Source organism: Lutjanus erythropterus, chromosome 1 (genome assembly GCF_056507025.1).
Source record: "Lutjanus erythropterus isolate fLutEry1 chromosome 1, fLutEry1.hap2, whole genome shotgun sequence".
NCBI lineage: Eukaryota > Metazoa > Chordata > Actinopteri > Lutjaniformes > Lutjanidae > Lutjanus > Lutjanus erythropterus.
In genome coordinates, this window is record NC_139317.1 from 1,978,201 (window position 1) to 2,005,026 (window position 26,826).

The 26,826-nt window shown below is 41.2% G+C and overlaps 1 protein-coding gene across 1 annotated transcript; it reads left to right on the forward strand.

Moving 5' to 3' along the window:
- LOC146332447 (ankyrin repeat and BTB/POZ domain-containing protein 2-like) lies at nucleotides 1-24,896 on the forward strand. Its single transcript, XM_084715164.1, has 18 exons — nucleotides 1-1,246; nucleotides 12,537-12,686; nucleotides 13,293-13,500; nucleotides 13,760-13,912; nucleotides 14,039-14,204; nucleotides 15,858-15,947; nucleotides 16,093-16,194; nucleotides 16,543-16,639; nucleotides 16,824-16,959; nucleotides 17,742-17,989; nucleotides 18,528-18,706; nucleotides 19,588-19,693; nucleotides 19,772-19,874; nucleotides 21,113-21,185; nucleotides 21,260-21,328; nucleotides 21,759-21,872; nucleotides 22,536-22,809; nucleotides 24,368-24,896. Exons 1-17 carry the CDS (start codon nucleotides 370-372, stop codon nucleotides 22,761-22,763), a joined length of 3,099 nt encoding a protein of 1,032 aa, XP_084571290.1. The 5' UTR covers nucleotides 1-369; the 3' UTR covers nucleotides 22,764-22,809; nucleotides 24,368-24,896.
- Nucleotides 24,897-26,826: the final 1,930 nt, after the last annotated feature.

Below are 26,826 nucleotides of genomic sequence, written 5' to 3' on the forward strand. Positions count from 1 at the left end.
TGTGGTTTTATTTTTAACAATCATTACCAGAGTCCCTCCTGAAGAACAAACAGTTATATTGATATTTATCAGCAGGTCTGATTTCATTCAGTCTCGTGGCCACATGGAGGCGCTGCAGGGCAGTATTAAACTCACCTGTGTTGTTACTGAACTCTGAATCTGATTGGTCCCCGTGCGTAAAACACTTTTCACCTCCTTCATATTTTGGTTAGTTGTGTCTCAGCAGGTCAGAGTCGTGCGTGTCTCTGTTCTGGACAGTTTGACTTTTCAGATTTAACCTCAAACTGGACTGAAAGTTGGTTTTAATGGAAAACTTCGTGTCTGTCCTGCTGTAGTTTGTGCGTAAAGCGTTAAAAGTTCTTCTCCATCATGTCCAGCAGTGTTTTGGTGAAGACCCTGGAGGACCTGACCCTGGATTCGGGGTATGTGGCCGGAGACCCGTGCCCGTCCATCAGCCTGTCGTCCTCCGGCAGGTCGGGGCCGCACACCAGCACTCCTCCCCGGGGCAACTGGTGGCAGCAGGCAGGCTCTCTGTACAGCAGGAACGGCAGCTGGGACACGGTGAGCACGCTGCCGGAGGACGCTGCGGACCTCCTGTCCAGGTGTCCATGCCTGCCCGAGCTGGAGGACTACCCCTGGGCCGAGCAGGAGCTGCGGGAGGTCGTGCGTCGCGTGGCCGGGTCCGAGGCGTCTTTCACCGCTGAGGCTGTGCACCGCCTGTCCGCTCTGCTCCGGAGGGCTCTGGTGCGGATCTCCCGTGAGGCTCAGCGGCTCAGTGAGCTCCACCGGCGGTGCACGCGGCTGGAGGTGCAGAGCGCGGTGCGACTCGTGCTGAGTTGGGGTCTGGCCGAGCAGGTTGTCTCCTCCGCGGTGAAGGCGGTGTCCCTGCATTGCATGAGCTCCGGAGACACCGCGCGTCAGCGCAGCAAGTCAGCGCGATGCGGGTTGACGCTCTCCGTGGGCCGATTCTTCAGGTGGATGGTGGAGACACGCGTGTCCGTGCGTGTGCACGAGTACGCAGCGGTGTGCCTGGCAGCGTGCATGGAGAGTCTGATGGAGGAGGTGGTCGGACGAGCGATGCAGGCGGCGAGGCTGACCGCGGAGGATGAGCAGGAGGAGCGGGGCGAAGGGGTCACCTGCTGCCCGGTGACCGCGGAGCTGCTGGAGGGAGCCGTCAACAACGACGCGGAGCTGTGGGGACTCCTGCAGGGCTACGAGCATCTGATCTGTGGCAAGAATGCAAATGGTGAGTTCAGCATTTATTTTTACAAAGACTTCACAAAACATGCACATCCAAACGTGATAAATACAAAGTCAGAGACACTCAACTTTTTATTTACTTTTGCGACGCCAGGGGCCAGTTAATAAACAAATATTGATAATAACAGAGTTTAAGAGTTATAACTGTATTTCAAGTGCAAATGCTTTGCTTTGGTTGCATTTGAAAGAGTTTAAATAACATTAAATTCAGCTGGAAACATCATCCATCATACAATCACTGAAATGTTGAATGATTCTCAAAGAGACAGAATGAAAAGCATATTTAAGTGGTTTTAGTGTGTAGATTAGTGTGCATCTTCTCAAGGATCAGTCAATGTACATTACTGGATATTTACTTATTGGTATAAACAAAGAAAAAATCCCAGTGTAAATCTGTCTAATTTCCATTGTATATTAGAAATAATGGATAATGCTCCCATGAACATGTATTCCTGTACCACCATAACGTTTTGGACTCGAGCCTTTCTTCAGACTGCCCTTTCCTTTTACCTCCAAATCAATTATTTTTAATAAACCAAAGGTTGTAGCTAAAATCAATCAAAATTTTATTTTGGTCCCACCTGTAGTACATGAACTGCTTGTCAAACTAACACGGCAGATAATTGTGATAATGGATTTTGAAGTCATTTATCAAACAGAAACCTCAAACACGTTTTCCAATTTCTTGAGCATGTTGGGATTTAATCATTTCATATTGAATATCATTTGGTTTGTCACACAGAAGACACAGTTTGAAGACTTTGTGTCCAGGTTCTGGGAAATTGTAACAGGCATTTCTCTAAATTTGGTGACATTTCATAGATTAATCGATTCTTAGACAATTGTCCGATTAAAGGATAATGAAAGTTTTGCTGCAGACCTTTATTTTTCTCTTGTTTTGTTAAATTCTGCAAGGCTGGGGAACGGCAGGATTTTACACTTGAACGTGAAAAAAATGTCCAGTTTCACAGTTTGGACACCTGTTGGCTTTATTAAATCAGCAGTTTTAATTATTTTTTTATTTGATTTCAGTTGTGTCATTTTAAACTTACAGATTACAATTTTGTATTTATGTCTTTTTTTTTTTTTACGTACGTCCTTTTGATGCAAAGACACATTTTACGCGGGAGAAATGACATTGTGTGACATGTCACATGTTCACTAATGAAAACAGCCACGGTCCATCGCCCAAAAAACACGTGTGCTTTGAATACATGTGTGTTTTTCTTGACTTGATCTCACTGCGGCTGCAGGCTGACTGGATTCACAGGAGAAACTTCTGTCCTCTCTGTTCTCCTGTCAGATAATAACTGATTCTGATGAGGAAGATGATGCAGCCTGAAGTAAAACAGATCCCTGACTTCTGTGATGTTTCTTTCATCAGTCTCTCTAAAAATCTGAAACATGAAACTTGGCTTTTTTGGCTCTCCGCTGCTGCACTGCACAGCAAAATCTGATCATCTTCCATTCAAACAATGTAGAAACAATTAAGTAATTTCCCAGACTCCCTTGAGGCTCCACGGAGCACCAGTGAGACGGTTCCAGACTGAACTGACTGTAGGAACAACCTTGTGTTAAAGCTGGGTGGTAACACAGAGCGTAAGAGTTAAATTACTCAGAGATTCATCCAGATAATAATAATAGATAACTGACTGCAGGTTATGAAGTCGACCAACAGCGTGGAGAGTGTGATGGGAAAACCCCCGCAGAAAGGAAACAGGCATTTTGGGTAATAACGGATACGGAAGTGGAAGATCCTCTGATAAACGTCTGTGGTCAAATGTTCTCCTGGGTATTTAGAGGGTAAAGTGTGTGTGTGTGTGTGTGTGTGTGTGTGTGTGTGTGTGTGTGTGTGTGTGTGTTTGAGACCCTGAAGAAGTTGACAGTTTGTTGCATGGCTGATAAACACCGGTCCAATCCCACTGTCCACACCCACAAACTTTGACTTGCATTTTCAGGAAGTTTGCAAAGGTTTGGTGCTGCTCCAAGGTCAAAACATCGAGTCCATCAAGTTTCTCTCAAAGACTTTTTGAACTCACTCTCCTGAAGAGAGCAGCTAAAAGAAAGTGTGTGATGCTGTTTATGGATGTGAAAATGCTCCTGGTACAGCCTAAAATGCCATATCACATAATTTATTAGCCCCAAGTTATGTTGTATGGTGGTCCTTCCCTGTATGTATTTGTTCATGTTTTAGGGTCAAACATGAAAACAAACATAAAAGTGGGTGTTTCCCCTTCCAAGCAGAAATGTGGATTGTTCTACTGTGCATGTATTTCTACCACAGACTGTTGTCTCGTTGGTTTGTTTACAGCACAGAAAAGAAATCCATGTGCTGCAGTAAAACCCTCGATTGAGACAGAGCAGATTCTGAATTTGTTTTATACATGTCCAAAGACTGCTCCTAAAACCTGAATAATATCTGCACATTTCACGCTTTTAACTGGAAAAATGCAAAATTCAGATTAGGCTAATTCAGAATATCCAAGTGTAATATTTTGTTCATGTGAACCGTATCAACTTCAGAATAACAGTGGAACAATTGTGTGCATGTAAACGTGATCAGTGACTGTTCAAATAGTCCCCCACTGTGAACATGGTAAACCATGTTCTCTGCCTCCTGCCCAGTGCATGCTGGGATATGGGCTTCGGACCTCCTCTCCCATGAGAGCGAACAGGAAGAAGCGTGTAAAGTAAATGAGTGAGTGTTGTTAGCCTCTGACCCACAGACGACGACACAAAGGAGCTCTGATTCCCGCTCGGGCTGCCGGGCACCAGGTTCACGGCCCCGAGTGCCGTCTGCTCGGCTAAAACAAACAGCCGCTGTGGTTGCAGTCCGGTCAGGAGAGGCCGTCTGTCACCCCACTGCAACAACACAACACACTCTGTTACCTCGCTCAGGTTTTAATAAAGACGCTGTTGGAGGACCAAATGGTTCTGCCTGATCTGATGATAAAACGAATCCCAGCAGTGAAATGTGAGAAATGCTTCCACTCCGTTCGCAGAGATCCTGCTGAGAGTCTCCAGAAACCCAGCTGGTAATGTCATCATCTTCCTAAAATCACTACAGTAAGCAGATTTACACTCTGTGTAACTGCACCAAGTCATGTCTGCAGAGATCAGATTAAATCATTCAGTTTCCAGTCATTGACTTTTTATTTTTCCAGCTTTTATAAGGTCAGTAGATTTAATCTGTTTCTGTTCCGTCACATTTAACACGGACACTACATGAAACAAATGATCTTCCTGTTGATTAATGTGTCTTAACATTTTGTGACTAACCAATGACTAGAACTCATCTTTTCCTCTATATAATATTAAATATTGAGAACAAGTTAACCCAAAGTCTTTACATTGTTTGATCTGAACAACAGTTCAAAACCCCAAGATATTCAAGTTACAATTATATCAAATAGAGAGACTGCAGATTTTCTTATTTCAGTTAATGGATTACTTAATTAATTAACCAGCTCTGTCTTCGATGTTATAAATACGGAGATTGCTGTCTTTAGGTTTACTTTACTTAGTTCATCTGATCCCAAAGCTCCACAATCTCAGTCTTCACATATTTCCCTGTTTTTTATTTTTGTGTACTTGGTGTCATCAAGCTAGCTGGTCTATACACCGTGGACTGTTTTCTCCACGTTTTTGTGTAAGTCTGCCGTTTGGTCCGTAATTGTCTTAAAGGGATATTTCACCCAAAAATGAAAATTCTGCTCACCTTCTTGTTGACTGAAGGTCCAGTTTAGTTTTTCAGTCCACAGTGAAAAGTGAACGGTGACCAGTTTTGAAACATAAAAAAACAAGTGCCTCCATACTGTTCGTCTGGTGTAATCCAAATCTCCCGAAGCCCCAACATGCCAAGCTGACTTGACAGACCTCATTTCCACCATGTTTTTGTCCTGAATCTTCACTGTAGATCTTTAGCTTGGAGCCACGTTCACATGTGCACACTGTCTGAACTGTGTGTGTGTGGTGTGACGGTGTGCATGTTGGGACTGTAGGAGACTTAGATTACACCGGATGAGCTGTATGGAGGCATTTTATGTTTTTTTTTTACTTTGAAAACTGGTCACCATTCTCTTAAAATGTTTGGGAGATTCAGCGACACTGTTTTCCTGTGTTCCAGTGTTTTGTAGTCTAATAAAATAAATATAATATTAGGGGGAGTAGATAATGACTCATATCATTTTTGGGTGAACTATCCCTTTAATGTGCGTATCTTAAAGTATTTAAGGTGACCTCTGAGGTCTTTGATTTCTTTAGTTAATGCATCCTTTAAGTCTGCAAATAGTTGCTGCATGTTGCTTTTCTCTGCCACAAAGGAAACCACCTTTGAGTTCTGGTCTTCCTTTTTTGATTTTGGTTTGTTAGATTTTGTTGTTGCTGCTGCTGCTGAGCGTAGATTGATTTCTCGTCAGACGATTATTTTTGCATATTTTTTCTTTCGTATTTCCAAGATTCAATTATTATTTTGGGGGGTTTAGTGAGAGAGCTTTTATAACCCTGTGGCTGTCATTCTCCCTGTACCTGTGCATCTCTAAAGAGACCGGCTCTGTCCTGTTTGAGGAGTTAACCTGCTGTGCAGTCCTTTTTGGATTTTATGTGCTTTTGTTTTTGTGAACTCTTAAATGTTAGAGTGTGTTATTGTTTGTCATGGAGTCCATTCAGACTCCCTCGTCTGGTTCCAGACCTCTGAAAGTCACATTAGACAGGTCTGGTACTGTGCTCACTTCAGACTGTTCCCACTGATTGTATCCCGATGAAAAACATCTTTGTCAACTGTGAATAACACTGGCAGGATGGATAAATCTATCAGGTCTGATTGGTCAGGACAAAGCTGAAGTTAATTGCTTCATTAGTGGCTACAAGAGTTTAACAGGCTTTAAAAATAATGAATTATGAGGTTAGACACTGGTGTGTTACATGCAGCACACGCTGACTGTGTCATGTAGAGGAGCTGTAGAAAACCAGTGTTCCCATCTACAGTGTCTGTGGTGGTTAGTTTGAGTTTTGTGTTGATCCTCAGACTGAAGGATGAAGAGAAACAGCTGGAGACAATGTCTCTCACTGAGTCGGATTACAGAGATCAGGGAGTAATTCAACACTCACTGTGCTACCAAACCTCGTATAATTTTATCTCCAGATGGTTTTTATGCAGAACTATAAAACAGAAAGAAGACGTGGTCTTCAGTGTTCTCTTGTTCTAATACAGCCAGAGATTAAAGGACAGAAGCAACACGAGGATCTGATGATGAAACAATCACCGCTGAATGATTAATTAGAGGTTGATGACTTTACACGCCTCTTTAATTAAACATCGGGCGTCTCTGTGACAGGAGAGTCTCTCTCTGGAGGCCTGTTTGGATGTTCTAATGATGTTTTAATCAGGTTCTGCTCTGTTGTGAGCAGCACCTCATCGCTCTGTGTTCATGTGTGTCAACTCTTGTGTCAACAGCCTCCATCCACTCTGGCTTCAGAAGCGCCGCCCGCCCGCGGGTTTTAACCAGATTACACTACCAAAACAAAGTCGTCCCGCCAATTCTGCCTGCATGTTTGACATGAGCCTGTGAATCCTAGAAAAAGTTATTTACGTCAGCACGACTGAAATTGTTGAACAGTCTGTAGGAGTTCAGATTTCTGCAGGAGTTTGAATCTGCTTCTGTAGTTTGTTTTGATCATGATTTTCACAGATTGTGTGACGTGGAGGGTTTGGTTCTTTTGTCCTGACCTGTTGTCAGTGTGACACATCTGTCATCACTGTAAGTTAAAGCAGAATCAAAAGCAGTTTTCTAAGAGCAAGAAACTTTAATCTTTAGTCATGTTTATCACAGAAATATGTTGGTTTAAGCGTTTCTTCTGTAAGTTGACTCTAGAGCTGCACGATTAATCAACATGCAATATCCAAATCACCAAAACTGCAAAAATGTGTGACAAAACAGCGATAAGATAAGATGGAGCTTTATTAATCTTGATGGAAATTCTTGTGCCAGGTTGCTCCAACATTCCAGTAACATAAGAATAACAACAATAGAGCATCAAATAAATGAGATATAAATATAAAATATCAAGTGTATGAGGAGTAAATGCAAAGAAACGGTGTCTAATAGAATAATAATAGAAGTAAAATAAATTAAGTACAAAAGTAGTATTGGCAATTACATTGGAAGTATTGAGAGGTAATAAAAAAGTTTTATTGCAGCAGATAATCTAAAGATGGTGCATGATGTTGAACATAACTGTGTATGATGATCATGAAAAGTGAAAGTAACATGGCACAGTGTATTAAAACATGACATTAAACATAATAGAAAAAATATTGCACATAATAATGAACATTATATAGTTTGTGATATTGAAAAGTAATATTTCACACGGTTTTAAAAATGTATGTTAAATATAATAGAGAAGGTTGTGAAGGTTTATCGAAACTGGACATGTTTGGGTTCTTGAAAATGTTTTGCTTCTCATCCAAGAGGATTCTTCAGTTCTAACTGACTTTGTTGAGAGTTTCAGGTATTTAACTTCTGTCAAAATCCCAAACTTTTAAATTCTCTTTTCTCTGATTACTGTTTTTGGTTTATGGAGACTGAAGGAGACAAGCTGCTGTCAACTTTAGAGGCAAAGGTGCGGAGCCACAGACGGAGGCTATGGCACACGTTTTAGTTGACAAAATATTAAAACTTTTTTTTTTTATTTGGTGTATAGGCTTCATAATTGTATGTGTGGTGAATGTAAGAATCGCTTCACACAGAAATATTTTTTTTGAGAGGATTCAAAATTTCAGAACAACATGCTGCAACAGATTTTTGAGCCCAACTCAAATTTTTTGACTCTCGAAATAAACTTTAAAAAGTTTTCCCGACCTGTAATCTTTAGTTGAGATAATTTACTGTTCTTCTTTAGATAAACTTGAATCTTTGAGTTTTAGTAACTACTCAAAACTTTGGTTTGAGCTGTGAACCTGATTTGTCAAAAAGTAAATGGTTTTAACTGAAAATATGAAAATTTAAATCATTATTCACTTTCAGTTGAATGAATTTACTCCAATTTGTATCTTTTGGGGGGTTTCTGAAACTCATAAACTCATTTTGAATGGAACAAAGTGCCACAGATTTCTGCTGCATTTAAAATTTTATTTGGCTGTTGTAGAATAATGTGATTAACTGCTTCAAATGTGTCTCAGTACATGCAGCATTTATTCAGACAGTTTTTAACATTATCAATTAAAAGGTTGTGCTCAATATTACCTGCTTGGTAAAAGTGTTTTCTCACTGTAGACTAGTTGACTAATTTAAAATTTGTGCTCAGTCGCTAGGAAAGTCCCCAATATAAACTGTTATCTGTATCTGTTCAACCAGCTAAACTATCTGTATCCATATCTGCACTCAGGAGGGGCAGGCTGAAACCTGACTGTAGGTGGGGTGTGGAGTCTGAATGAGTCTGAAGTCTGAACTCACTCCTCCGTAACCTGTTTGAATCGATTAACAAATCAGAGATGGTGAGTCGGATGTCTGGGATCAGGGTCTTTCTGCAGTTCATACTGAAGATGGCTTTAGACGATCTCTGATACAGACCTGTGGGCTGTTTCACAGTCTGACTTCTTAGACTTTGCCTAAATGGCCACACACACACGCACGCACGCACACACACGCACACACATGCACGCGCGCACGCACACACACACACACACACACACACACACACACACACACACACACACACACACACACACACACACACACACACACACACACCTTGGCTCTCTGTGGTTCTGTTGTTTGAACCAAACACTTGCAGCATTTATACCACGCCTCAGAAAAGAGCTGTTGTTTTCAAGCACTGTGACTGTGCTTCTGTTTTCATTTGGGACACACACACACACACACACACACACACACACACACACACACACACACACACACACACACAGTTTCTATGAGGATGCGGTTGCAGACTCGGGGGTTGTTCTGTTTTTATTCAGCCACACGTACACACGAGGAGAGAGTTGAAGGAAATGACTTAATCACTCCTGATTCTGGATGTGAGCAGGCCAGTGTTAAACACAGGAGCTGCTGAAGTGTGTGTGCGTGTGTGTGTGTGCTGGGGGGTCAGGACTACACAGGTAGGGATTAGAAAACAGTGATTTGTTCTTTGTCCTCTGCAGACTGGTCTCCTGTTGTGTCCTCATGAATAGAAGCTTGTTCAGTCTGTCTGTAAACACAGCAGGTTAATCAGCTCCAATTATCAGACACACACACACACACACACACACACACACACACACACACACTTCTTTTTTTCTGTCAGACAAAACTTGACTTTTATAAAGCTGAGGTGTGTTTTCAGGGTCAGAGTGATGAATCTGTTCAATCAGACTTGTGTTAAACACTGTTTACCTCCACCTCATCCCAGAGGTGTTGGATGGAGCCGAGGTCAGAGCGCTGCAGACCAGTCGAGTCAGCAAACTGGAAAACCAAAAGAGTTGGAAGAAAACGGTTGTCTGCATAGTTTTGGCTGTATTTTGTACTTTTTATTCTGCCAGTTCAGCTGATGACTGAATTAATGTGATTATAGGCCTGTCGTGTAGAACTGCAACAATGAATCAAATAATTGATTATTAAATTAATTTGCAACTGTTTTGATTATTGAATAATAGGTTTCTTGAAAATTATTATTAACATTTATTGAACATTTCCTGGTTTCAGCTTCATAAATGTGAATGTTTTCTGGTTTCTTTCCTCCTCTCTGACAGTACACTTGATCTTTGACTTGAAGGCTGAACAAGACGTTTGAGGACGTCATCTTGAGCAGAGTTCAGCTGTCAATCATGCAAAAAAAAACATTTTGATATCTTCAAATAGACGGGTTGCTTCTTCACAAACGTTACAGGGTGAGCGCTCATTTAGGGGGACAAACATCTTTGGCAGCTGGAATCAACATCCATTTTGCATAGTTTTGTAAATCCTTGTTGACTCAATCATAAAATGCCATTTCAGAGTTGCATCAGTTTGTTTTTCTCTCATATCATATGAATATAACCTGTAAAATGTTAGCTAACAATCGTTGACTGTCAGTACAATCATCAGGTGTCTGAATAAAATCATCCCACTAAGTTTGTTCAAATATATGTTCAGATAAAAGGAGCTGAATCTCAAAAACTTTATGGCTCGCTGATGTACATTAATTTTACTCAGCTCCTCCTCATTAACCCCATCAGGAGCAGGTCATAATATTAGTGTCAATGAGTGAATTAGCTCAAAGTGAAAATCTTCACAGCAAGGTTACTTTACAGCCGACTACACGTGAAAGAAATGTAACAGCTACTGTAAACATACTGTACAAAACACGAGACAGGTGTGACGGCTTTCTAGGTCTGGGACGGTGAGGAAACAGCAACGATCACATTAGAAGAACTCGGAGCGTGCCGATTACGTCAATAAATTAGTTCTTAGAAACCATCGTGGGGAAACATTTATTTGATGTGAATTTTGGCCCATTAACACTGAGGAAGCAGGATTTATGACTTTCTTACTGCAGCCAGCCACAAGGGGGCGACCAGCGTGCTTTGGCTTCACTTCTAGGAGCTGTAATCCATGTCCATTTACTAATATATGTTGTTGGTGGTGACATCCTTGTGCACACAAACACATGTGGAAACACAATGGACAGATCTGAGATAAGTCGATAACGTAACTATGAGCTGACAAAGAAAACAGACCACGGATGTGAAGACTGTCACTGTGGTTCCTTCACCTGAAACCGTGTGAAGCCGACAACCAGATGATGAAGATGATGATGGTGTTTCTTCCCACATGATTACTGTGGTGTAGTGGTCGAGGTGGACTGACAGCTGCTGGGTGTGTTTGTGCTGCAGGAGGCGTCAGTGTTTTCCAGTTTGTCCTCACTGAAGCTGTTTTCATTGTGTTAGAAGATCAGAGTCAGCAAATACCCGATTTACGTGGACACAATGGACGGAGATCCCGTGTGTGTGTGTGTGTGTGTGTGTGTGTGTGTGTGTGTGTGTGTGTGTGTGTTCATCTGGCCCTGTGGTTTTCAGGCAGTGCTTCACGTCACACACTCTGTGATTTATCATGTGGAATACCAGGAGAAGATTTTGTCTCCTCTTATAACCTGGAAACACTTGGATTAAGTGTATACTATAGTTTCAGTGGATTCTTGTGGTTTTACAGGGGAAGAGGTACCAAAACACAACAAGACATCATATAAATCATCTTCATTGTCCCTCCACATGCTCAGCATGTCTCAGAAACACACACATTTGTCAAAATATGGCTTAACCCATTTTGAAATTCCTTTGGAAGTGTCCTCAGGGCCTGACTGAGCACACATTTTCAAAACCAATTAAACTATTTGGCTGAAAAGTCTGTTTATTATCTACTATATTTTGTCTTTTGGCACATAAGAGTACTGTTTTGTTCAAACAAATTAGTGAAAATACCCTAAAATAAGCAATAAGAATGTATGGATTTGTATAATTTTCAGTACACACATGTGAGGGGCTGTTTTCTTAATATTCCATATAAATAGAAGTTTCACAGTTATCAGTCTTACAGCAGATGAAAACAGCTTACAGAACATTTCTCAATGCATTTTAAGAAAGCATTTCTGTTTACTTCCATTGAACTTCAGATCTTGCTTTTTTACTACTGACTGCTGACTTTTAGAACACAGAAGAACCTCTCTCTCAAACACACTCTCACACACACACACACACACACACACACACACACACACACACACACACACCTGTTATTTATTTAGCAATGAACCTGGATCTCGGTTTGAATTGGGGCTGAACAATTTACAAAGAAATTTTACCAAAATTGCAATATTTGATTAAACACCTGATTTTTGTTTGTAAAATTATCGCGGTGCTGCAGAGACGTGCCGACCTGCATATCAGTCTACACACTTAAGCTGTCAGTCATTTTTATGATTAATCAATTAGTTGTTTTGTCCATGAAATGTCAGAAAATGTTGATAAGTGTTTCTCAAACCCTGAAGAGATGTCCTCAAATGTCTCGTTTTGTCCACAGCTCAAAGATTCAGATTCAGTTTATTGTCAGAGAGGAGTAATGAAACCAAAGTCAGGGCATCAGGTCGTCCTCTGGGCATCAGGAGCGTCACTGACTTCCTGACCAACATCACCGTCCACTGAGCTGAAGCAGCACGGCTTCAAACATTGAAGGGTATCTGTACAACTGGAACATTATGTCTGTCTGTCTGTGTGTGTGTGTGCGTGTGCGTGTGTGCAGGTGAGCTGTCTCTGCCGGCTCATGTCAGCCCGTACACGAAGGTTCCTGAGGATTCAGTGGAGAGCAGGGAGGACGCCTACATCCAGCTGGAGCTGCGAACACTCGAACAGGCTCTCCTCGCCACCTGTGTGGGCAGCATCGCGGAGCTCAGTAAGTGTGTGTGTGTGTGTGTGTGTGTGTGTGTGTGTGTGTGTGTGTGTGTGTGTGTGACTGCTCCTGTGTGTTGTGTGTGTTTGTTTAAGCTGTGACTGCCGTCGGGCTCCTGGGACGGCTCGTTAGACGCTGCAGCTCCCCGTCGGTTACATAACAACCTGTGGTTTGTATCCAGAAAACAAGGACACCTTCACACCCTGCAGGCCACCGTAGCTCATTATCTGAATGAAAATAAAAGAACTGAGTGCCTCCACTGTTCATGAGGTTTATGGACCGTCTGATGACAGAGTCATGTGACCACGGAGCACTTTAACATAACATGTTCTGTGTCTCACTGTAGATTCAAGTGATACTGTTTTTTTAAGCTTTCACATTCCCCCTCACAGTTACATTAAGATTATTATTGCTGTTTGCAGCCTTAGTTCATATCAGCTCCACAGAGGACAATTCCCTTTTTTAATGATTGACTTTAATGATTTTAATGACCCACCTCCCCCCCCCCCCAGGACAAACTTTCCATTTGTAGGTTTATTACTGGCAAGGCTCTCAGTAGTTAAGTCATCAGAACTTTTTGTATTGATTATGGTTCTTTTCTCCCTGCAGGTGATCTCGTGTCTCGAGCGATGCACCACATGCAGCGTCTGCGCAGCTCGAGCCCCTCCGTCAGCCCCGCTCGCTCAGCCAATCAGCTATCAGTATCCTGGGCCCCGGACGCCCTCCGAACACTCTACTACTTCCTGTCCAGCCCACAGATGGAATCACTGGAAAATCCAAACCTAGAGCCTCCGACCATGACGCTCAACAAAGAGAGGCGAGTTAAACTGACAAGCACATTCAGCTGTTCTGTATTAATTTATTAAGAAAGGAACATTTTAACATCAATAAATCTTCATTATGAGCCTGTAATCTGGTTAAGCACATTTCTTAGTTGAAGTCCATGACTTTTGAAGACCATAAGCTGTTTTAAAACCAAGCAAATTAATAAAAACTGAAAATTAAAAATTAGGCCAAACATAAAAAAATAAAAACGGACTCAGGTCTGAACTGTCAGCATCTCCTCCTTCCTCCAGGCCGTTCCTGCTCCTCCCTCCTCTCATGGAGTGGATCAGAGTCGCCGTGGTGCACGCTGAGCACCGCCGCAGCCTATTGGTGGACAGTGATGATGTCAGACAGACGGCGAGGCAGCTCCTCCCCGGATTGGACTGCGAGCCCAGACAGCTAAAGTGAGGAGCCAGTCAACACTTGGGGCCATAATATGGTTTCCAGTTTGGATTGAAACTTTCTGCAGAAACGGTGGAGGACGAATGATGTAGACATGGTTCCATATTTCTCCATCTGTCTCCCTGCAGGTCTGAGTGCTGCTTCCAGTCCTTTAAATGTTTGGATGCTGAAGCAGCGTCGGTGAAGTTCCAGCTGGATTTGGGCTTCAGGATGCTCTCATGTGGTCGAGCAGATCTGGTCCATCAGGCCACTCAGCTGCTGGGAGCTGAGGGGGTGAACACCGTGGACGACCAGGTGAGGGAGTTAAATCAAGTTTGATTAGTAACAGTATCGATTAGGCCAGTGTTTCCCAACCCTGGTTCTCAAGGCACACTGCCCTGCATGTTTTAGATGTTTCCCTGCTCCAACACACCTGATTCAAATGATCAGCTCGTCATCAAGCCTCTGCAGAAGCCTGACAACAACCTGATCATTTGAATCAGGTGTGTTGGAGCAGGGAAACATCTAAAACATGCAGGGCAGTGTGCCTTGAGGACCAGGGTTGGGAAACACTGGATTAGGCCTCGTTTTCCATTATACTGAACTGCAATATTTGTTCTCATCAACAGCAGATACAACCATCTTTTCACTCCTAAAGTCTCATTATTTCTAAATAATTACTTCATTATGTTTAAGTGCAGCTAAAACTGTCAAAAATCTGCACTGCACTCCAGTGTTTCACTCTTAAGGCCCTTTCAGTCCTGATTTGATTTGAGCTGCTCTCACTGCTGGTTTCAGTGCACATGTGACTCACAGTTTGTGGTGTAGGGCTGCAGGATTGTTCATGTTGTTTCTGTATTATCCCTCTGTGTCTCAGAAAAGGTTCACGGTGCCTTCCTACAGGCTACCTGTTAAAACACACCTGGTATGCAAACAGCGGTTGGGCAATCGGACGACTATATCCTCATTTGGTGATGAGCTGAATCTGTCACTGGTTGTTTTTTGGAGGTGATATTTGTCATTTTATTATGCCAATGTAATGGTGTGCAGAGTGACAGTCGCTGCTTCACGTCACACCCTCATCTGGCGAAACAGGACACACCCACTCAGCCAGAGCAGAGTGCTCTGAGCTGCGTGAGGAGTGAGAGGAAAACAGCCTGCAGAGTCAGACTCTTTAACTGTCTAACACGGTGAATTAAGGATTTATTTAATCCAAACCAGAGTTTGTGATTGTTGTGACAGTGGACAGACTAACAAAGATGATTCTGGTGAATTTTACGTGCTTTTCTGTTGAGTTTGAATGAAGTGTGTTTTTTCTGAGGAATCATTGAGTCAGTTGTTTCATTTCTGGACACTTTGTGAATTTATTTGTTCAATGGACATAGTGAACGTACGTAACATACAAGTGAGTGTTGTGATACTCAGCTCATGTGTGTGCAGGAGAGCAGAGAGAAAGACTCTTCTAAAGTGTCTGTGACTGTATTTAGCAAATGTCTGTGGTTTGAAGTGTAGTTTCTCTCCTGTGTTGCTGTTTTAAGTAGTGAACTTGCTGCTCACACACATCTCCCAGCTAAAACTTGAGAGGATGGGAAAACAGGACAGATGGGAAAATTTTGACATATCGCCCGACCATAATGCCTACTTGGTTGGACATGTGTTTCCAAGATATGACTAGTTCAACTAGGTGTAAACTCTGTGCATGCACTTTGCTTAATGCAGCGAAAAACTTTGTGGTGTGGTTAAACCCACTGAAAATAATGTGATTCATAGCGAAGTGGTGCTGCTGTTGTGTTGTGTTTGGAACAGCCTTCAAGAACAAAGTCTGTGATTGGTCAGGCAGAATCAAACTGTTCACTATCCAACACCAAGAAACACTTTTTTTTATATATAAGAACAGATGAGTGATATACATGAATGAAAGGATTCAGTCCGTGTGTGTGTGTGTGTGTGTGTGTGTGTGTGTTGCAGGGGATGACTCCGCTGATGTACGCCGCTGCAGCAGGAGATGAAGCTCTGGTTCAGATGCTCATTGAGGCCGGAGCTCACCTGGACCTGCAGGTAAGAACACAGCTGCTGAATCATCTATAACCCTCTCTACATCCCAGCTGGTCAGTGTCTCTGTGACTGACATGACTCTGTGTGTGTGTGTGTGTGTGTGTGTGTGTGTGCGTGCGTGCATGTGTGTGTGTGTGCGTGTTTTCAGGTCCCAGGCTGCTCTGCCCGACACCCCTCTGTTCACCCCGGCAGTCGGCGCTGGGTGGCTCTGACGTTCGCTGTGCTGCACAGTCACCTGTCTGTGGCTCAGGTGAGAACTGAAAACTGAAATCAGACCAGCAGCAGGATACACTTCAGTGATTTGATCCTTTATAGAGCATCAGAGCACATTTCACTGGAGGCTTTGGAAGAAAAGCAGCAATTGTAACAAATACATTCAACAGATTTTTAAGATCAGAGTAACATCTGCAGTCCAGTTTTCTACCTGTTTCTCATTTTCATGTTTGTTGTCATGTGTCTTAATGCAGTTAATGAACTGAAAGTGAAACAGATCAGTTTGTTTTCAGGTACAAACACTGGACTAGATTTAAGTTCTGAGCTTGACTGAAGCAGGTCAGCAGTGAACGTCTCTAACTGTGCTGTCTTGTCGTCCTGACAGCTGCTGTTGGAGGCCGGAGCAGATGTGGAGGGTGGAGCCCTGCTGGACGGTCAGGAGAGCTCAGCTGAGACGCCGCTGCAGCTCGCTGCCGCTGCAGGTATCTGTTACTGAAAGTCTCAGTGTGTTAGGCCTTAAAAATAAAGTCACAGACTTTAAACAAACTTGACACATTCTCACTGAATAACATGCTGCTTTTTTACTCCTGATGTTGTTTTTTTGAAGCTAAAACTGATATTTTATTTATTTTATTTTATTTTCAACCAAATGTTTCATCCTCCCAGGTTACTATGAGATGGTGAGTCTGCTGCTCACTCATGGAGCAGACCCTCTGCTCAGAGTGCATCATGGGAACTCACTGATGTCACCACTGTATGAGGACATGAACTGTTTCAGCTACGCTGCAGCACACGGACACAGGTGAGACATTTATTCAGCCTTTTAAAGCAATAAAATAAGAGAGTTTATGTCTAAAAAAGCAACATTACAATGTGGTTTGAATAAAAAAGCATCAATGAAATTAAGAGAGGAATAAAATCAATGAGGCAATAAAACAGATAAGACAAAAAATCCAAATCTAATTCACTGTTTGTGATTTTCCTTTAACAAATCAAGATTGTGTTGTACGAGGTGCAGACAGATGGTGACTCCTTACATCATCACAATGTCAGCTTCAGCCTTCTCAGCCTTATTTTGAGGTTGACTCTTCCACTTTTTTAAATTGCCTTTTATTCCTTTGTTTTAAAATGATTACCTCCCAGGAATATACTCCCAGGAAATGGCAAAAAACTTCACAGGAAATACCAGGATCTCAATTCCCCTTATTCAGTCTTAACATGTAAGGCTGATTAATTTTGAAAAAAATATCTAATTGCAATTAATTTGACTGATGTTCCACTTGTGATATAATTAGAGGTTTAGAGGGAATGTTATTTTTTACATCATTATTCTCATTTTCATTTAAAACATATCATTATGGTGTGATTTGTACAAAGATCTGTACCAAATAAAAATATGTTTTCTTCTGTAAAAATATGATGTGTAGGCCTGGACGTTTCTGCTGCATGATATTTATTCAAAATGCTAGTTTGACACACATTTTGCATTTTTGATAAAATTTTGATTAATTGTTCGGCCTGAATAACATGTGATACAATCAAACAAAATAACTAACTCAGCATCACCTGTCCTCTCTTCTACAGGAACGTCCTGAGGAGGCTGCTGCTGCAGCCTCAACACAGGAAGGAGGACATCCTGTCTCTGGAGGAGATCCTGGCTGAAGGAGTAGAGGAGGAAGAGGAGGAGGAGCAGGATGTAAAACCTCCAGCTCCTGACTCCTCCAGCCCTGTTCCCAGACTGTGTAAGGCCAGGATGAAAGCCCTGCAGCAGGCGGCGTATTACAGCGCTGAGCACGGATACCTGGACGTCACCATGGAGCTCAGAGAGTTGGGTGAGCTTGACTTATTTGTTCCTTTGTTGATATGAAATGTTCTTATGGGCACCATGTGGGCTTGAAAATAGGTGTAGAGACAGTAGAGCTGAATTTTGTGTGCAGGAATCATTCTTTGTCTTCACCGTAAATGAAAACTGTGACACCAGAGAGGCTGGTGATTCTGAAGGTAAAAGAAAACACCAACCTGCTGTGACATCAAGTGGCTACAAACAGTAAAAACTACTATTTTCTTGTGTGATTTTAAAAATTGTTATGTTGATTCAGAGGGGAAATTGCTCTTAGGAGAAGTCACAGAGGAACACAGTGTGCAAGTTGTGACATTTCAATTCTGAAATGCAAAATAACAATCAGCTGCTCACAGCCTGGTGTTTCCTGAGAGCTGCTGCTGCTGTGAGCCTGAGAGCAGCTGTATTGTTCACTGATCACCGTTCTTTAATGTGGAGGGGAAAAAAAAAACACCAGGTTGTTTAACACCACAACTTGTTTCTGCTTCAGTCTGAGTCTGTGCTCTGTTCCTCCTTCCTGCTGTGTCCAGGTGTTCCCTGGAGGCTCCACATCTGGCTGCAGTCTCTCCACAGAGCCCAGCAGCTGTGCAGAGACAAAGTCATCGTCTCCCTGCTCGCGGAGTTCCCCTCCATCAGGACGGAGGACTACAGCCCCGAGCTCCTCTCCACAGGCGTCCCGCTCATGTTCAGCATGTTGGAGACCAGCAAGGTGCAGCTGAACGTTTCTGTCTCTTTACACTGAGCTGCTGTTTCATCAGTCCTCCTGAAAATATGAAACATGAGCTTCCTGTCTCTTCTACTCTGCAACTGTCAGACTAGAACTTTGTTTGTATACAAGATTTTTTTTAGTTACTCTGCACAACTAGAAGTCCCATCTGATCTATACTTAGTAACTGTTGAAAACAAACAGAATAGTTGTTGGAGATCAACAGTGTCGTGCTGCAAAAGACTCATTTTAGTGTGAAAGTAGTCAACATATGTTCTGGGAAATCAGCTTTGGAGTTGCCAGTGTGAATTAGTCTGAGATCTTTCAGTTCACTGTTGATATCGAAGGGGAAATGCATCTGCTAATTGCATAGACCTACAACCAATCAGAGCAAAGAAATACGTGATGTAATGCACAGAGTGACACATTCAAGCTGGGGCGGTGCTTGGTCTGTTTTGAAGCAGGAAAAAAATGACTTTCTCAAATTACAGCTCAACAGTCACTAAAATGTGTTTCTGAAATCTGAGAAATAGCCAATGCAGTAACAGAATCTTGATTCATATTTGATTATCACTGCCTGGTTTTACAGTTTAATCTGAGTTTTATAAACCTGGTGTGCAACATGCTTTGTGATAGGTTAACTCTGGTTTGGTTTGATGGGTGTGTCAGAGTTGTTACCTTATCAGCAGCGACGTGTATGTGAAGACACTAACAAATCCCAATACCACGAGGTCTCATTTTCAGTTTGTATACCTGCTCAACCTGCACATGTATAATGTGCATCTAAAAAATCTTTAGTTTTGGAAGTCACGTCAAACAGAGCTGCTTCCAGTTTTTGTTCTTGCTTAGCTGCTAAACGATTTCATGTTGTTTTCTCTCTGCAGGACTATGTGATCACCAAGCGTTTGGCGTCTGTGTTCTCTCACTGCTACAGCTGCTCTCCTGTCCCTCCCATCCCGTCGCTGGACGTCACTCTGTCCACACAGCTCAGTAAGTCATCACCACTGTCACGTGACCGCCTGTCGACGAGGAACACTTGAAGGATGACATGTTTGTGTCTGTCCTCAGATATTCACTTCCTGAACAACCAGGAGATGTCAGACGTGACGTTCATGGTGGACGGCCGTCCGTTCTTCGCTCACCGGGTGCTGCTGATGTCGGCTTCTGAACGGTCCAATCTCTCTTCTCTGACTTTCTGAGTGTTTAATGCCCTCCAGACTTAAAATATTTTAATTTAGCTCCCTCACAGATCCCTTGTTTCCTATTCAGATGAATACAAACAAAGGTCACAGCAGTTTTCTTTCCATTATCCATGTTGAAAATTAGTCAATGATTTTCCATTTTTGAGGGAATTTCAATAGAATATTGAGAGAAAGCTGCATTTTATACCTACATGTATTACAAGAATAATTACATAAAATAACAGACACAAAATAATTTTATTTAATATTTTTATCCATTCCCGTGTCATCCAGAAGATGATGTCTGTCTGCCATCTACAATCTGCCTGAATCCATGTGAATTCAGCATCAATCAAAATACTTCCTACCTGTTTTTTTAACTCCTTAAACTTTATTTAGGCATCACTTTTCCTACACAGCAGCACAGTGTGTTTATAAGGAAAAATAATGATGTAAAAATGAAAAAAAAAAAGCAATGAATCCAACGAACATAGGAAAATGCACACAAAGGTAAAAAGGCAAAATGCTAAAATAAATAAAAATTGGATTAAAGGATTAAAAATAATCAATACATCTGGATTTACAGACGTGCATGTGGCTTTATTTGATTCATCTTTTACAATTTTATATCGTATTTCATTACTACTCTTTACACTTAAAATATTAAGTATTTAATAATGATAATAATATTTATTGTAGCTTATTTTGTCTTGTATTGTCTGGGTTTTGTGCACGTCTGTTTCCTTTGGACAAATACATAAAGGTATAAAGTGCCTGTAAATATCACAGTAAGGATACGTCACCTCATTCCACTTTATATTTTTGTAACATTACAAATAAATACATTTAGAAATCTATTTATAGGGGCGCCCCTATAGCTCAGTCGGTAGGGTGTGCGCACCATGTATTGAGGCTGTTAGTCCTCTGCAGCGGCTGCCGGTTCGAATCCCGCCTGTGGCTCATTTGCTGCGTGTCATCCCCTGTCTCTTCACCCCCCTTTCCTGTCATACCTTCAGCTGTCACTGTCAATAAAGGCAAAAATGCCAAAAAAATAACCTTAAAAAAAAAAAAAAAAAAAAGAAATCTATTTATAAACTATGTTCATATGAAGAAACTGAAAAAACTGGAGAAAAAAATAAAGGAGATAAAGACAAAATGAAAATGTTTCACCAGTCTTCTCATTTTTCAAAATAAAAGTCTGATGTCATGATGTGTTTCTTCTCGCCAGGTTTCGACAGATGCTCTGCGAGTCCACAGACGACATCATCCACATCAGTCACATGACCTACAGCACATTCCAGGTAGGACACGTTTACCTGCAGTCCTCTGGTATTAATGAGACAGTCTGATCTGAGGTCTGTGTGTTTGTCCACAGATGATGATGAAGTCTCTGTACTGTGGAGGAACAGAAGGACTGACTGTGTCTCACTCTGAAGCCATGAAGGTAAAACTCTCACCTGTTCTGCAGTTATAGCTCGTATTTGCTTTAATTTTTACACTTCAGACTCAGAAATAAACTGCTGTTTTCCTCAAGAATGAATTGAAATGCTGCAGGTCATTTTAAGACTGAACAGATTCAGAGCGGCATGATATGGTTTTATTCTGTGAATTTATGGATGTACAACTTAGCAACTTTGCAAATATAATGTCTTCCATCAGTTTAGAATCTGTATAAGTCATAAAGGAAAAGAATCAGTGAAGGAGTGATGCTTTTACAACTGATTCAGTCTGAAACTCTGATCATAACCTCCTGACCAGGATATGAGTTCAGCATTTGCTTTCTAGTACAAATGTCCTGGTAACATGTGTAATAATAATTTCTAAGGGCAAATTAAATATAAAGGGCTTTAACTGTGTTGTGTCTGTTTTTGTAGCTGCTGCCGGTGGCCACGTTCTTCCAGCTCAGAGGTCTGCAGAGGAGCTGTGAGGTGAAGCTCTCACAAAGTCTGACTCTGGACTCTGCTGTTGAAACCTACCTGACCGCCAAGGTACAATAACACCTGATGAACAGCGAGAGTTTCTCTGCACTGGACTTAGTGTTACAGAGCTCAACAGTGATAGTTAGACTGACCACGAGCTGTGAGACTGTCAGCTGTGGTTTATGCTCCTGTAGAAGACACAAGTCCGTAACATATCAGCCTTCTTTTAAGAAAAATGTTTTATTTGGGATGTGATGGAAAAGTACTACACTACCCACAATCCTAAAGTGTATCATCAACATCTCTGATTGGCGGAGTTCACTATTACCATGGAAATGTTTCAGGTAGTTCTGCCGTCTAGTTAGGTAGATAACACATATTACAACAGTATTATTAACAATATAAAGACTGTAATCATGACAAAAGTTAAACACAAGAGGAAACACTATCAGTCCTGAATCATTGCCTTTTCTTTTTTTTTATAATTCATCTTATAATTGGTTGGTTTGGTGGTGGAAAAGCCTCTAAAACCCTTTTAAATCACCTTAGTAATGTAAAAAATACAATATATAATTATGCTAAACTCAAGGTTGTTTTTGTTTCTTATTCTTAATCTGACTTTTTGTTAGCTAAAATTAATCAAAGCTGTATTCATTCCAGATTTATACTACTGTTTATCCGTTATCCGTTTGTCAGTTGGAGAAGAATTCATGGTGTGTTTTTCCTTCACAGCATCACGGAGCAGCTGAACTCTGCAGGTTCTGTGAAGGGTTCTTCCTGCAGAACATGGACCGGCTCCTGGAGCGTGAGGACTTCCATCGCCTGCTGCTGGGCGCCGTCAGTCAGGAGCTGCTCTGCCCGGAGTGGACCCAGGACCAGGATGCACCGGTTCTCCTGAGGGTTCTGGAGGCCACATTAATCCACAGACTTTACAGCCTCCATGCTGCATGTCGGGAGTAGAAACAGTCAGAAGCCTCGACTGTCTGGACTGTGTTCAGCCTCACTGGTACGTGGGCCACGTGTGTGTTTGGGAAAAGTAGCCATATACTGTGTTTTTTTTACATTAGAGTAGGAGATAAAACAGACGTCTGTTATTCAAGTTATTCATTTTATTTATTAATCTCGACACAAGTGAACATTTCTGCAGCCTGTTTTTGATAATCAATGAAATCATTAATCAGTGAAATCAAACACTGGTTGCATTTTTGATCACTTTGAGAACAGACAAATTAAACAACTGGAATATTTCATTAGTTATTAATTATCAGTTTTTATTAATCGTTGCTGATAGATGATCAATGTTTTTTTGTTTTCTCGTGTCAGTGACTGCTCTAGAAACAAGTATTTAAGAATTACCTCATGCCATTTGCTTAAAAAAATATTTAAACATAAGCCTTACTAAAGCTGTTGTTAAATTGTTTTTTGTATATGACTGTAAAGATCAGCTGATAATCTGTAGAATTGCACACCGATATCATAACAGATCAGAACATAAAATCAACAGGCAGATGCTCCGTCTCTCCACTCAGAATTGGATTTACCAAACGATTTTATCTCAGATTTTTAAGGTTTAAACTCTCCAAACTGCACGCTGCTGCCATGAGATGATGAAGTATTCAACAGTTTGTCAAATTACAATTCTTCCAGCCTTTCATGTTCCTTAAAGTATTCTTGTTCTGAGTTACACAGTATGGATTTTTTCAGCCGATACCATTAACCGATAACTACCTGCTTCTTATGGCCAATACAAATCAGATAACTGATAATTTCACATTTTAGTGTTTTGCAGAATTCAAATTAAATGCTTTGACTTAATCTGTGAAGTCATAAATTATTAACACTAAAGGCCAAAATGCACTAAAAGCTTCAATTCAGTAGAAGCTTCTATGATTCACTGCAGGCTTCAGATTAAAAATTCCACCAGCAGTATTTTTAGGAAAGGTCGCTATTTATATGTATCTACTTATTTATTTAGGATCATTATTGTTAGTAAGAGTTTATCACTTTAATAAAATATTATCCTCTGAGGAGAAAAATCCTCACATTTTTTCAGATCAGTCTACATAATGATATCAGTGTGACTCTGTCTCTCCTCTTCATCTCCTCCAAAACATCCTCACTGATGTAAACTGTCAGACACTTCATCACAGTTTGCATTAATGCAGCACAGTGACACACGTTTTGTGGAGGAGACGAGCGTCTCTGTTACTGAGACAGATATTTTAGTCTGCAGTGTGTAAACCACAGAGCTGTACAGTAACATCAGGATTCATGATCAAAAAAGTTTTCATATCGGTCAGCACTTCACACACACGCTTCTCCCTCCTGATTAATCAGTGTGGAGTAATTAAGTATTTACCCAAAACTCACACACCACAGAAGTGTACGGTAAAATTATGATTCATGATCATAAAAAGGAAACTTAGATTACACCAGACGAACAGTATGGAGGCATTTTATGTGCTGTTTTTTTTTTTTTTTCCTTTGTCTTTTTTTTTAACTGGTCACCATTCACTTCCATTGTTTGGGAGATTCTGTAACTCTGTTTTCCTGTGAAACTCCAGCAGTGTTTTGTGAACTGAAAAAACTAAACCCAACCTTCAATCAGCGTGAGGGTGAGTAGATAATGATTTCATTTTTGGGTGAACTATCCCTTTAAGACATCACTGGGTGAAATGTGCTGAGGTGACGGCCACGTTGGTGTTTGGATGTATGTTTTGTGAGATGAGAGATGTAGGGTTCACACAAAGCTAACTGGAACTTTACTGTTCACGCTTGTTTTTTTTAAACAGTGAATTTTTTATGCTGATACAAATTGAGAAACATCATGAGTGTAATTCATGGTGAAATAAAAAACAAATCTGGCTCTCGCTATCAACTACCGTACATATTTTCCACAAAGTAAGGTCTAGTGGGGGACACTGGAAGAAAAGGGACTCTGCCTGTCTGTAGAGACGCTGCTGCAGCAGCTGAACGTTAAGGGGACGAGACGACATTTGTAATGTAAATCCTCTGCAGCTGCATGCAGGCGATCCACTCTGAACATGTCAAATATGTACATATCTTTGTGAATAAACATTTGAATAATGTGCACACCGCTCCAAAGTCAACAGATTTATTTCCTTTAGCACTGAAGTTGTTCACAGTAACATCACAAGGGAATACATTGCCAGTGGTTATCCTGCTCAGTCGTAGCGCTCCGTGCTCCGAGTCCGTTCTGTGTGCTCTGGATTCCCCCAGTAGAAAAAGAGGAAAGCGAACAATGAAAGGTATTGCTTTAATTTTTCTCTCTGATAACCCAACACCCACCCAGCTGGTGAGCAACCCGATCGCCAGAGAGGTCCCTCTTTGAGAGAATGAGTAAGGAGGATGCATTGCACGGTTACTGTGTGTACACAGTAATCAAAAAGAGGGGAGAGGGCAAGAGGACGGCGAAAGAAATCAAATTAAAAAAATAAAAACCAGAAGGCAAATAAAAACAAAAGCACATAAAAGAACATAAATACATAAATAAGTGTGGAGAGAAAAAGGGAACAGGAGAACAATTCCAACGACGACATGCAAAGAAAAGACGAATGCTGAACATGCAAACAACCGTACGAGGTCAAAGCTAAGAGTAGGAATCCCCTTGGTTTTTTAAATAAGCTTGTCAGTAAACTCGGCTTATTTACAGAATGAGTGTTTGGTGAGATCTGAGTCTTCATACACACGGAGGGGAAGAAGGAGCCGACAATTATCAACAAAGGGTTTGTTCCTCTCAGAGAGGCTACGTCTACATTCTTAAATTACGGTAAATCATTTTCCAAACGTATATTACAAGGTTTCTCTCGTCAAAAAAAAAAAAAAAAAAGCAGGGAAAAGGGAACGAACGCTCACAAACTTTTTTTTCGAGATTTCTCAGTGATCAAATAACTTAAACATGACAAAAATATCCTTAAATAATTTGACGTTAAGAAACATTCTCTACATCTTTCATATAAATAACAGAGAATAAATTAATAACAAAAAATGACAAAATACAATAAAGTACAAAAATATACACAGCAGTTCAATATTGTAAAAAATTATAGTGAAAATTAAAAAAAAAAAATGCGCTGACATGGTGTAACTGAACCCAAATCTGATTCACTCGTCAAAAGTGCAAAAGGAAAAGGAGACATTTCATACATGAGGCCTGATCACACCAGACAGCAGAATTCATCTTCTAGAAACGTGCTGACGTCCTCGCAGGGGGGAGCTGGTGAGATGACACGCTGGGGGAGGGACTGCCTGCCCACTGGTCCTACTGCCCATTACTATGAAACCCCAAAATAGTCTGAAAATGTCCCACTGGACTGAAAGCCTGTTATCCCAAAAACAAAAGCCTATTACTCCAAAAGCCTGTTCCAAAAATACAAACTCTCACTGGAGTTTTTTTTTTTACCCTTCAAGGTAAATTAAAATGTCTACAAAGAATAGACATTAGTTATATATACTTCCATTATCCCACATGTTTCTAACAAAGGTCAAAGCCAGAGTAAACAGTAAGATATTCGAGGTTAAATGTGCATTTCCTACCAGCAACTGGTTAATACGGACAGAAAGATAATAGCAGCAGAAATTACAAACTGTACATTTAATACTTCAGTGTTTTCTGACATGCAAATGTCAGTTTGTTGACCTTCAGCGTCATGGTAACATGTGGTTTACATTGTGAAACTGTCACAGGTTTGTTAGCTTTAAGAAAAGATCATGATTTGGGTTAATATAATATAATATCATATAATTACAGTTTTCAGCCCAACGGGACATTGCCAGTCTATTCTGGTTGTGGAATGTGGATGTTGGATGTGAGAATTTGTTGCTTTTCTGTTGTCAGGTGATGTCAGTTGTCATGGTAACAATAATAAACGTGGTAACGTATTGAATGGTTTGGGTTAAAATAAGCACGTTAGTTACATCAGTTAAGTTGCATCCACAAGTTATACCAGGCTCATAGGTTTGTTTTCAGGATAACGGGTTGTTGGACAAATGGACTTTCGGG